This window comes from Heterodontus francisci, chromosome 5 (genome assembly GCF_036365525.1).
Source record: "Heterodontus francisci isolate sHetFra1 chromosome 5, sHetFra1.hap1, whole genome shotgun sequence".
Taxonomy (NCBI): domain Eukaryota; kingdom Metazoa; phylum Chordata; class Chondrichthyes; order Heterodontiformes; family Heterodontidae; genus Heterodontus; species Heterodontus francisci.
The window spans coordinates 4,614,411-4,627,140 of NC_090375.1; the positions used below are offsets into that span (position 1 = coordinate 4,614,411).

The following is a 12,730-nucleotide window of genomic DNA, read 5'->3' on the forward strand; positions in this document are numbered from 1 at the left end:
AAAGAACTGCTTTCTTCAAATAGTGCCAAATAGTACATTCCCCTGAAGAAATAAACAGGCCCTGATTTGAAAGACAGCATTCCCTCGATACTGCACTGGGAGAATTAGCCTGGATTGAATGCTCAAGAATCTGGGATGGGATTTGACCCCACGACCTTCTGATTCAGAGGTGAGAGTGCTACCCACTGACGAGCAGAAACTGAAGAAATATCTCCACGAGATACATCATTTTTAAACATTGAAAATTATTCAGGTCTTTTCTACAGCTGCAACATATGAAAAAATTAATTGTTTTGGAATGGGACATGCATAAATATTTGGGCAATTAGGGGTGGGCAATAAATGCTGGCCCAGCCAGCGACGTCCACATCCCATGAACGAATAAAACAAATCTGAAATTAGGAAAGCTAATGTGAATGTGAGAAATGAGAGTGGATAATCGGTGTTATAGAGTGATAGTATAAGCATGGTGGGACAAATTTTAATAGTCCATCAAAATTGGAACAGTCACTGATGGATTGGGTTGGATTGCGGGAGAGCGGATTTTAGTAAAATAAGGCAGGATCTGGCCAAGGTAGACTGGAACGAGTTACTTGTCGGGAAATCTACAGAAGAGCAGTGGGGGGCATTCAAAAAGGAAATGGGGAGGGTACAGGCCCAACATGTTCCCTCTTGGGTAATAGGTAGGAACAACAAGCCCAGAGAACCATGGATGACCAGAAACATTCAGGGGACGATGAGAAGGAAAAGAGAGGTTTTTAGCAAATACAAGGAGAGCAAATCAATGGAAGCATTAGTGGAGTACAGAAAGTGTAGGATGGAGCTTGAAAGCAATTCGGAGAGCAAAGAGGGGATATGAGAAAGCTCTGGCTGATAAAAGTAGGGAAAATCCCAAGATATTCCATAAGTATATCAATGGGAAGAGGATAACTAGGGAAAGAGTAGGACCCATTAGGGACCAAGGGGGAAATCTGTGGGTGGAGGAAGAGGACATTGGTAGGGTGTTGAACGAATACTTCACATCTGTCTTCACTCAAGAGAAAGAGGATGTAGATATGGAACTTAGAGAGAGAGACTGTGAGGTTCTTGAGCAAATTGTCATAGGGAGTGACAAGGTATTGGAGGTTTTGGAAGGCTTAAAAGTGGACAAATCTCCAGGTCCGGATGATTTGTGTCCCAGGATGCTGTGGGAGGTGAGGGTGGAGATTGCAGGGTCTCTGACCCTAATTTTTAATTCCTCTCTGGCCACGGGGGAGGTGCCAGAGGACTGGAGAACAGCTAATGTGGTCCCACTATTTAAGAAAGGTTGTAGAGATAAGCCAGGGAACTACAGACCAGTTAGTCTCACGTCAGTGGTAGGGAAACTATTGGAGAAAATTCTGAAGTAGAGAATCTATCTCCACTTGGAGAGGCAAAATTTGATTAGGAATAGTCAGCATGGCTTTGTCAGAGGGAGGTCATGCCGAACAAATTTGATTGAATTTTTTGACCATGTGACCAGGTGTGTAGATGAGGGTGGTGCAGTTGATGTCGTTTACATGAATTTCACCAAAGCCTTTGACAAGGTCCCACATGGGAGACTTATCAAGAAAGCAAATGCACATGGGATACAAGATAACTTGATAAGGTGGATTCAAAATTGGCTTCGCTGCAGGAGACACGAGAGTGATGACAGACGGCTGTTTTAGTGACTGGAAGCCAGTGTCCAGTGGCTAATCACAGGGATCTGTGCTGGGTCCCCTATTGTTTGTCATTTATATAAACGACATAGATGACTATGTGGGGGGTAGGATCAGTAAGTTCGCGGATGTTGGCCGAGTGGTTAACAATGAGGTGGAGTGTCTTAGGTTACAGGAAGATATAGACGGGATGGTCAAATGGGCAGAAAAGTGGCAGATGGAATTTAACGCTGAAAAGCGTGAGGTGATACACTTTGGAAGGAGTAATGTGACACGGAAGTATTCAATGAATGGCCTGACACTGGGAAGTTCCGAGGAACAAAGGGACCTTGGCGTGTTTGTCCATAGATCTCTGAAGGCAGAAGTGCAGGTTAATAGGGTGGTGAAAAAGGCATATGGGACACTTGCCTTTATCAATTGAGGCAAAGATTACAAAAGCAGGGAGGTCATGTTGGAATTGTACAGAACTTCGGTAAGGCCACAGCTGGAGTACTGTGTGCAATTCTGGTTGCCACATTTTAGGAAGGATGTGATTGCATTGGAGGGGGTGCAGAGGCGATTCACCAGGATGTTGCCTGGCATGGAACATTTAAGCTGTGAGGAGCGGTTGGATAGGCTTGGGTTGTTTTCACTGGAGCAGAGAAGACTGAGGGGGTGACCTGATCGAGGTGTACAAGATTATGAGGGCATGGACAGGGTGGATAGGGAGCAGCTGTTCCCCTTCGCTGAAGGGTCAGTTACGAGGGGTCACAAGTTTAAGGTGAGGGGCGGGAGGTTTAAGAGGGATTTGAGGAAGAACTTTTTTACCCAGAGGCTGGTGACGGTCTGGAATGCCCTGTCTGGGAGGGTGGTAGAGGCAGGTTGCCTCACATCCTTTAAAAAGTACCTGGATAAGCACTTGGCACGTCATAACATTCAAGACTATGGGCCAAGTGCTGGCAAATGGGATTAGGTAGACAGGTCAGGTATTTTAATGCATCGGTGCAGACGAGATGGGCCGAAGGGCCTCTTCTGCACTGTATTATTCTGTGATTCTATGGGTCAGTCAGGGATTAATACCACCATTTGACTGGGCCTATTAATCAGATGGCACGTTTAGTGAGGTGGTCACACCGCAGGTAATGGCTGCACAGGCAGAAAAGAAATGGGTGACCACCAGACAGAGTAGTAGGCGCAGGCGGGGAGTGAAGGAGTCCCCTGTGGCCATCCCCCTCTCAAGCAGCAACACCGCTTTGGATGCTGTTGGGAGGGGATGACCTCTCAGGGGAAAGCAGCAACAGCCATGTTTGTGGCACCACGGAGGTCTCTGCTGCACAGCAAGGGAGGAAAGGGGGTGCAAGAGCTATAGTGATAGGGATTCTATCGTAAGGGGTGCAGACAGGCGTTTCTGTGGCCGCAAACCAGACTCCAGGATGGTATGTTGCCTCCCTGGTGTTAGGGTCAAGGATGTCTCGGAGCGGCTGCAGGACATTCTGAAAGGGGAGGATGAGCAGCCAGCGGTCGTGGTCCATATTGGTACTAACGACATAGGCAGGAAGAGAGATTAGGTCCTGCAAAGTGAATATCGGGAGTTGGGCAGGAGGTTAAAAAGCAGGACCTCTAGGGTTGTAATCTCAGAATTACTCCCTGTGCCACGCGCTAGTGAAGGCAGGAATAGGAGGATAAGGCAAATGAATGCGTGGCTGAAGAGCTGGTGTAGGCGGGCGGGCTTCAGCTACTTGGATCATTGGGATCTCTTCTGGTGCAGAGGTGACCTGTACAAGAGGGACGGGTTGCATCTGAACTGGAAGGGGACCAATATCCTTGCGGGGAGGTTCGCTAGTACTACTCGGGTGAGTTTAAACTAGTCTTGCAGGGGGGTGGGACCCAAAGTAGTGGTCTCTCCGATGAGACAGTTGAGGCAAATGTAGAGGTTAAAGCAAGCAAGTACAGTAGGCAGGCCGGGCAGGGGCAGGACAGGGAGCGTGGAAGGTCTGGTAGGCTAAACTGCATTTACTTTAATGCAAGAAGCCTTACAGGTAAGGCAGATGAACTCAGAGCATGCATCGGTACATGGGATTGTGATATTATAGCTATTACGGAAACGTGGTTGAGGGATGGGCAGGACTGGCAGCTCAAAGTTCCGGGGTACCGATGCTTCCGGCGTGACAGAGGTGGAGGTAAGAGAGGAGGGGGAGTTGCACTATTGATTAGGGAGTACATCACGGCAGTACTTAGAGAGGATATCCCAGGGGGAACGTCCAGCGAGGCCATATGGGTAGAACTTAGAAATAAGAAAGGGGTGATCACTTTGATGGGATTATACTATAGGCCCCCCAATAGTCAGAGGGAATTGGAGGAGCATATATGTAGGGAAATCACAGATAGGTGTAGGAATTATAGGGTTGTAATAGGTGATTTTAACTTCCCTAATATTGATTGGGACTGCCTTAGTGCTAAGGGATCAGATGGGGAAGAATTTGTTAAGTGTGTCCAGGATAGTTTTCTGAAGCAGTATGTGGATGGCCCTACTAGAGAAGGGGCTACACTCGACCTCCTCTCAGGAAATGAGGATGGGCAGGTGGTTGATGTGTCAGCGGGGCAGCACTTTGGGACCAGTGACCATAACTCTATTAACTTCAAGATAGATATGGAAAAGGATAGGACTGGTCCTCAGGTTGAAGTCTTAAATTGGGGGAAGGCTAATTTCGATGGCATCAGACAGGAACTCTCAAAAGTTGAATGGGAGAGGCTGTTCACAGGTTAAGGGACATCTGGCAAGTGGGAGGCTTTTAAAAGCGAGATAGGAAGAGTTCAGGGCCGGCATGTTCCTGTTAGATGGAAGGGCAAGGCTGGCAAGTTTAGGGAACCTTGGTTGACGAGGGATATTGAGGGTCTGGTCAGGACAAAGAAGGAGGCATATGTCAGGTATAGGCAGCTGGGATCGAGCGAGTCCCTCGAGTAGAAGGGATGTAGAAGTACACTCAAGAAGGAAATGAGGAGGGCGAAAAGGGGCCATGAGATTTCCCTGGCAGATAAGATAACAGAGAATCCTAAAAGATTCTATCAGTATATTAAGAGCAAAACGGTAGCTAGGGAGAGAATAGGTCCCCTTAAGGATCAGTGTGGTAACTTATGTGTGGAGCCACGGGAAATGAACGAGGTCTTAAATGAATACTTCTCATCTGTATTTACCGTGGAGAAGGTCATGGAAGCTAGTGAGTTCAAGGGAGGGAACACCGATATCCTGGAGCATATCAACATTACAAAGGAGGAGGTATTGGAGATAACAAAGGAGAAGGTGTAGATAGGACACGGTCACAGAATAGCTGACCAAAAGGTCATGGAGCAAAGGCAAACAATATGTGAATGGTGTGTTGAAAGACAAAGCATTAGTACAGATAGGGTGTTAATGGACTGAATATTGAACAGCCACAAGTACAAACATGAAAAAATGTGGGTAAGCAAACTAAGAGGAAATAAAATAAAAAACAAAAAAAAAAGAAATAAAAATAAAAGTAAAATGGGGGACCCGTCATGCTCTGAAATTATTGAACTCAATGTGCAGTCCAGCAGGCTGTAGTGTGCCTAATCGGTAAATGACATGCTGTTCCTCGAGCTTGTGTTGATGTTCACTGGAATACTGCAGCAATCCCAGGACAGAGATGTGAGCATGAGAGCAGGGGGTAGTGTTGAAATGGCATGCAACCGGAAGTTAGGGGTCCTGCTTTCGGAATGAGTGGAGATATTCCGCAAAGCGGTCACCCTGTCTGCGTTTGGTCTCCCCAATGTAGAGGAGACCACATTGTGAGCAGCGAATACAGTATACTACATTGAAAGAAGTACAAGTAAATCGCTGCTTCACCTGAAAGGAGTGTTTGGGACCTTGGATAGTGAGGAGAGAGGAGGTAAATGGGCAGGTATTACACCTCCTGCGATTGCAGGGGAAGGTGCCATGGGAAGGGGACGAGGTGGTGGGGGTAATGGAGGAGTGGACCAGGGTGTCACAGAGGGAACCATCCCTTCGGAATGCTGACAGGGGAACGGAGGGGAAGATGCGTTTGGTAGTGGCGTCACACTGGAGGTGGCCGAAATGGCGGAGGATGACCCTTTGGATATGGAGGCTGATGGGGTTGAAAGTGAGGACAAGGGGAACCCTGTCATGGTTCTGGGAGGGAGGGGAAGGGGTGAGGGTAGAGGTGCGGGAAATGGGCCGGACATGGTTGAGGGCCCCGTCAACCACAGTGGGGAGGAATCCTCAGTTGAGGAAAAAGCAAGACATATCAGAAGTGCTATCATGGAAGGTAGCATCATCAGAGCAGATGCATCAGAGCAGATGCGTCAGAGACAGAGAAACTGGGAGAATGGAATGGAGTCCTTACAGGAGGCAGGGTGTGAAAAAGTGTAGTCGAAGTAGCTGTGGGAGTCGGTGGGCTTATAATGGATATTAATAGACAGCCTATCCCCAGAGATGGAGATAAAGAAGTTGAGGAAGGGAAGGGAAGTGTCAGAGATGGACCATGTAAAGGTGAGAGAAGGGTGGAAATTGGAAGCAAAGTTGATAAAGTTTTCCAGTTCGGGGCGGGAGTAGGAAACGGCACCAATACAGTCATCAATGTACCGGAAAAAGAGTTGGGGGAGGGGGCCTGAGTAGGACTGGAACAGGGAATGTTCGACATGTCCCACAAAAAGACAGGCACAACTAGGACCCATGCAGGTACCCACAGCAACACCTTTTACTTGAAGGAAAAAAGTGAGTGGAGAAGGAGAAGTTGTTCAATGTGAGAACAAGTTCAGCCAGGCAGAGGAGGGTGGTGGTGGATGGGGACTGGTTGGGCCTCTGTTCAAGGAAGAAGTGGAGAGCCCTCAAACTGTCCTGGTGGGGGTTGGAGGTGTAGAAAGATTGGATGTCCATAGTGAAGTGGAGGCGGCTGGGGCCAGGAAACTGGAAATTGTCAAAATGACGTAGGGCGTCAGGAGAGTCACGGATGTAGGTGGAAAGAGACTGGACCAGCGGAGAAAAGATAGAGTCAAGATAGGATGTGTAATACCTGCCCATTTACCTCCTCTCTCCTCACTATCCCAAACACTCCTTTCAGGTGTACTTCTTTCAATGTAGTCTATTGTATTCGCTGCTCACAATGTGGTCTCCTCTACATTGGGGAGACCAAATGCAGACAGGGTGACCGCTTTGCGGAACACCTCCGCTCAGTCCACAAGCAGGACCCCGAGCTTCAGGTTGCTTGCCATTTCAACACTCCCCCCTGCTCTCCTGCTCACATCTCTGTCCTGGGATTGCTGCAGTGTTCCAGTGAACATCAACGCAAGCTTGAGTAACAGCATGTCATTTACCGATTAGGCACACTACAGCCTGCCGGATTGAACATTGAGTTCAATAATTTCAGAGCATGACAGCCCCCCATTTTACTTTCATTTTTATTTCTTATTTTTTTTTTGTTTTTTATTTTATTTCATCTTAGTTTGCTCAGTTTGCTTACCCACTGGTTTTTTTTCATGTTTGTACTTGCGGCTGTTCAATTTTCAGTCCATTAACACCCTATCTGTACTAATGCTTTGTCTTTCAACACTCCATTAACATATTGTTTGCCTTTGCTCCACGACCTTCTGTTCAACTATTCTGTGACCGTGTCCTCTCCACACCTTCTCCTTTGTTATCTCTTGTCCCACCCTCGCTTTACTTGCTTATAACCTTTCACATTTCTAATATTTGCCAGTTCTGAAGAAGGGTCACTGACCTGAAACGTTAACTCTGCTTCTCTCTCCACAGATGCTGCCAGACCGACTGAGTATCTCCAGCATTTCTTGTTTTTATTTCAGATTTCCAGCATCCGCAGTATTTTGCTTTTATTCTTATAGGAATCCTACTGAATCAGACAGTAACCCTACAACAAATACTGTATGCTAAATTGAAAGAAGTAATACCTGCCCTTTTACCACCTCTCACCTCACCATCCAAGGCCCCAAACACTCCTTCCAGGTGAAGCAGTAAATTACTTGCATTTCTTTCAATTTAGTATACTATATTCGCTGCTCACAGTGCGGTCTCCTCTGCAATGGGGAGACCAAAGGCAGATTGGTTGACCGCTTTGCAGAACTCATCTGCTCGGTCAGTAAGCATGATCCCAAGCTTCCGGTTGCTTGCCAGTTTAATTTACCACCTTGTTTCCATGCCCCCATTTCTGTCCTGGGCCTGCTGCAGTGTTCCAGTGAACATCAACACAAGCTCGAGGAATAGCATCTCATCTTCCGATCAGGCACTCTACAGCCTTCTGGACTCAATATTGAGTTTTATAATTTCAGACCATGAGCCCCATTACTTTTTGTTTATTTATTACTTTTATTTTATTATATTTTTATATGTATTTTTTTTAACCATGTCTTAAACTTATTTTTGATGTTTTTGCTTTCTTAAGGAGCTGTTCATTATTCTGCCATTAGCACGCTCTCTGGATTCATACTTTGTCTCTCGTTACAACTATTTAGCACTTCAGTTGCATCCTGTTCCATGACATCTGTCATTTAATCTCTCCCCCCTCTGTCCTATCACAGTCCTTCCTCCTTGTTCTTCTTCCCCCCGCCCCCTTTCACTTGCTCAAAGACTGTTACCTTTCCAATTTTTGCCAGTTCTGATGAAAATTTAACTCTGTTTCTCTCCGCACAGATGCTGTTAGACCTGCTGAGTATTTCCGACACTTTTTGTTCTCATTCCAGAGAAATCCTGGATAAAAATCCATATGACCTTATAACAAACTGAATTTTCAAAGCCGAGCACCACAGATGTTGGACTCACCCAAATCCCACAACACCTCCTTAAATTCACACTGGTTAATGGTGCTGCATGGCTGCAAGTCCCAGTCAGGGTTGCTGAGAGACGGAAGGTTGAGTTGGTTAGCAAACATTCACCCCACTTTCAGAGTCAGTCGTAGCTTGGTTAATGGCATCCCACAACACCTGATTACCCTCATTCTATAAACCACATTTACTTCTACACACTAGCACCAAATCAGATCTGCATGATAAACACTGCCTCTGCAACATGCTGATGTTTATTGCTGCTCCTGCTGACTCACCATGTTGTGTGGAGCACATTCTGCTCCCAGCTTACCTTCTGATGATGGTGATGGCACGTCACACCTGGACAGATAATGATGGCTCTCTGCAATAACGATGGCTTCAAAAGTCCCACATGGGGCCATATTCTGTTCCTCGATCAGTGAAGTCGAGCCATTGCTCTGCATCTCGGGTCTCAATCTGGCAGTTTTGCAGGAGCCTTTGGTCACACATGAATCCTTTTTGCGAAAATGAGCAGTCAGAAACTTCCACCAGCTACGCTCCTCAGAGTTCCCCTTTGGGGAGCATGCAGAGTCCGCTGTAGGAGCCTTAAAAATGTCTCTAAGAGGTTGTTGATGTGCCAGCCAATTCTTACCTTTCTTACATGAGTTGGGTGTCTCTTGATTTGGCATTTCTGAGGGAGATGAGCTCCCACTTAGAGTTGGCTTCAGTCTTTGTGGAAAGGAGTCTCCGACACTCTGTGTCCTGACCCTGCTGCTCTCGGGCTCCTTTTTGTTCTCGGCCCCTCTCCTTACACGGAAGCTCAAGCTTCTCCTCAGCGATTTGAGGGATATTTTGGAGTTTTGGGTCTGATGATCGCTCGCTGCTTCTTTTGCACTCCCTACTATCCTGGCGGGGCCTACCCATCGGTGACTGGACCATAGATGGCCGGATCTGAGGAAGCCCGTGCAGTCGGATCTGGTGACAGTGGTGGTCGGCTCAGCCACTGCACTGTCTGGTACCTCAGCCCCATCAGGTGAAGCAGTTCTGCTAATCTCAAGGAAACTCATGCTGAGAGGTCTACATAGTTCCTTCTTTCCAGGGCACAGGCTACACGGTCTACGCTTCACAGCTACAACTGCTGCTTCATCATCCTGCTGCAAATGTTCCCCTTTACTCAGTGGATCAGGATCAATCCCTCTCCTTCTTACAGCTGGCAGTGGTGACTGCGATCTCAGCTCTGAAAGTAATCCAATCCCATTCTCTGGGACACAGATGCTCCTTGGTCGCCTCAGTCTGTCGCTGACGGGCTTCAGCGAAGAATCAACCATCACACTTGACAGCTTCCCGGAGAAATCGACAGCGTCACAGGACTTGGCCTCCTTCTGGAGCTGACCCGCCCGGCCCTCAATTACTCTCTTGAATTTAACCTGTAAGGCACCAGTGATATTTACCTGTTCAGACACAGCAGGAGATGGAGCAGGCTCAGCGTCTTCACTAGCTGGATGACAGCAGCGACACTTCTTTGCACCGTGATCAGCTTCTACCTGCAATATCCTCTTGTGCTCCAGTACGCAGTGTTCCATCTCCAGCTCTCCGTCAGTGCCCTCAGACTCATCAGTCACACCATCTAGCACACCACCCGAACTCAGCTGCGGCTCACGAGGAGCCTAGAGCCTAAAGCCATCTGATGAGTGCAATCGCTTCCCCCAATGTAGACTTGCAAACTGCTCTGAAACTCTGTGCCACCCCTGTCCCTCTGTCCCCAGCGTGACAGACAGCCATGGACTGGAAGCTGTTCAAGGAGAACACTGGCCTGTCAGGCAGCACCAGCATCTTTCACTCTCAGGCGTCTCATTGGGTGCTGCAGTCTCCTGGCCCAAAGGAAAACATTCCACTCTGCTTGAGTCATCTCAAAAACTGGAACCACACCACAGCTTTAAAAAAAAAATCCACACGGGGTGCATTGGGAGGTTCCGACCAAGCAGTAACTAGACACGAGTGCTGCTGGATGGCGTCTCCCACATTCTGGTTCAAAGACAGAATTCCACAGTACGTAAGCGTCTGTCCCCTCAGTTCAACAACATCCCAGCCGCTGCACACAAGCACTAAGGCAAAGTTTTTCCATGTTTAAGTCTCTTCTCTTAGTACAGCAGAGCTGCTGTGATCAACTGGCTGCAAAGCTCTTGTTGTGGCTTGCAATCAGAACTGCGACATGTCAGTTGCTTTCTGTCTCAGACCTGGAGGTGATTAGTTGAGAAATGTTCTCACACCGTGCCTGCATGCCTGTACCTTGTACTCTATCTGTCTGCACAGAGAAAAGGAAAATGTGGAGTGGATCCACTTCATTCCCAGCAACAGCTCATATTCACCCAAAGAGGACTCCTCCACCAGACGTGTGCAGCTGGGCCACGACAAAGGCAAACAGGACACTGATGATGACTAAAAGCAGATCGACACACATCAGCAGGACGAGGGAGCTTTGGGAACACGGGGTTGCCACAAGCGAACTGTGTGTGACTGTACTGCTCAGTTCACACCGCACTTTCTGCCTTTCCGTTTCACACACAATGACAAGCTCACTCTCAGTAACTGCTGTATGGTTCGTCAAAGAGTGGGCTCCACCAGAAGCCCTGGGATGTCAGCACTGCTCGCGCGGCCTCACTTACTCATTTCACCAATGCTGAGGGAGGGGACCGCATGCCGAGGGAAAGGTTCAAATGCTGGGATGGGTCCAGGGAGGTCCGAGTGCTGAGAAAGGACCTAATGCTGCAATGCCTGCATTCCAACAGCGTAACGGACAGGGAGTGCTGCACTGTCCGAACTGCCATTCCAACAGTGTAACCGACAGGGAGTGCCGTGCTGTCCAAGCAGATATGTAGCCAAATCTCAGAGAGGTGTAAAAATAATAGGGTAATAAGAGTAGGGGATTTCAACTTCGCCAATATCAACTAGGATAGTCTTAGTACAAAAGGCTTAAAGGGGGCGGAATTCTTAAAATGCATACAGGAAAGCTTACTGAACCAGTATGTAGAAAGTCCTGCAAGAGAAGAACGGTACTGGACCTAATCCTAGGGAATGAAGCTGGACAAGTGGTAGAAGTGTCAGTGGGGGAACATTTCGGGGATAGTGACCATAACTCTGTAAGATTTAAGGTAGTTATGGAAAAGGACAAAGATGGACCGGAATTGGGGGAAGGCCGATTTTAAAATGATAAAACAGGATCTGGCCAAAGAGGACTGGGAGCAGCTACTTGTAGGAAAGTCTACATCAGATCAGTGGGAGTCATTCAAAGAGGAAATAGTGAGAGTTCAGAGCCAACATGTACCCATTAAGGTGAAGGGTAGGACCAACAAGACGGGGAAATCTGGATGTCAAGGGATATAGAGGATTGGATCAGGAAAAAAAAAGGAGGCTTAAGGCAGATTCGAAGCGCTGAAAACAGCGGAGGCATTAGAGGAGTATAGAAAGTATAGTGGGGGTACTTAAAAAAGTAATTAGGACAGCGAAAAGGGGACATGAAAAAACACTGGCAGGCAAGATAAAGGAAAAACCCAAGGTGTTTTATAAGTATATTAAGGGCAAGAGGATAACCAGGGAAAGAGTAGTGCCCCATTAAAGACCAAAGTGCCAATCTGTGTGTGGAGTCAGAGGACGTGGGTGAGGGTTTAAATGATTACTTTTCATCTGTGTTCACTATGGAGAAGGACGATGTAGGTGTGGAAATCAGGGAGGGGGATTGCGATATACTTGAACATATTAGCATTGATAGGGAGGAAGTATTAGATGTTTTAGTGGGCTTAAAAGTGGATAAATCCCCAGGCCCAGATGAGATGTATCCCAGGTTGTTATGTGAGGCAAGAGAGGAGATAGCAGGGGCACTGACACAAATTTTCAAATCCTCTCTGGCCACAGGAGAGATACCAGAGGACTGGAGGACAGCAAATGTGGTACCATTATTCAAGAAGGGTAGGAGGATAAACCAGGTAATTACAGGCCGGTGAGTCCAACATCAGTGGTTGGAAAACTACTGGAAAGAATTCTGAGGCACAGGATTAATCTCCACTTGGAGAGGCAGGGATAGTCAGCACGGCTTTGTCATGGGGAGATCGTGTCTAACTAACTTGATTGAATTTTTCGAAGAGGTGACTAGATGTGTAGATGAGGGTAAAGCAGTTGATGTAGTCTACATGGACTTCAGTAAGGCTTTTGATAAGGTCCCGCATGGGAGATTGGTTAAGAAGTTAAGAGCCCATGGGATCCAGGGCAATTTGGCAAAT

The 12,730-nt window shown here is 47.4% G+C and overlaps 1 protein-coding gene across 4 annotated transcripts in view; it reads right to left on the reverse strand.

Moving 5' to 3' along the window:
- The window catches only part of agap3 (ArfGAP with GTPase domain, ankyrin repeat and PH domain 3), a 1,228,693-nt gene that overhangs the window by 811,403 nt on the left and 404,560 nt on the right, over positions 1–12,730 (reverse strand). The window contains exons 1-2 of one of the 4 annotated variants that reach the window (XM_068031040.1): positions 9,106–9,158; positions 8,785–8,968 (exon numbers count right to left, since the gene is read on the reverse strand). The exons of 1 other annotated variant lie outside the window; for it this stretch is intronic. In XM_068031040.1, the coding sequence (XP_067887141.1) occupies positions 8,785–8,917 (133 nt within the window). In that variant the 5' untranslated portion in view covers positions 8,918–8,968; positions 9,106–9,158. Of the gene's footprint in view, positions 1–8,784; positions 10,681–12,730 lie in introns of those variants that run through there. 2 more of the 4 variants (XM_068031037.1, XM_068031038.1) reach the window with 2 other exon arrangements.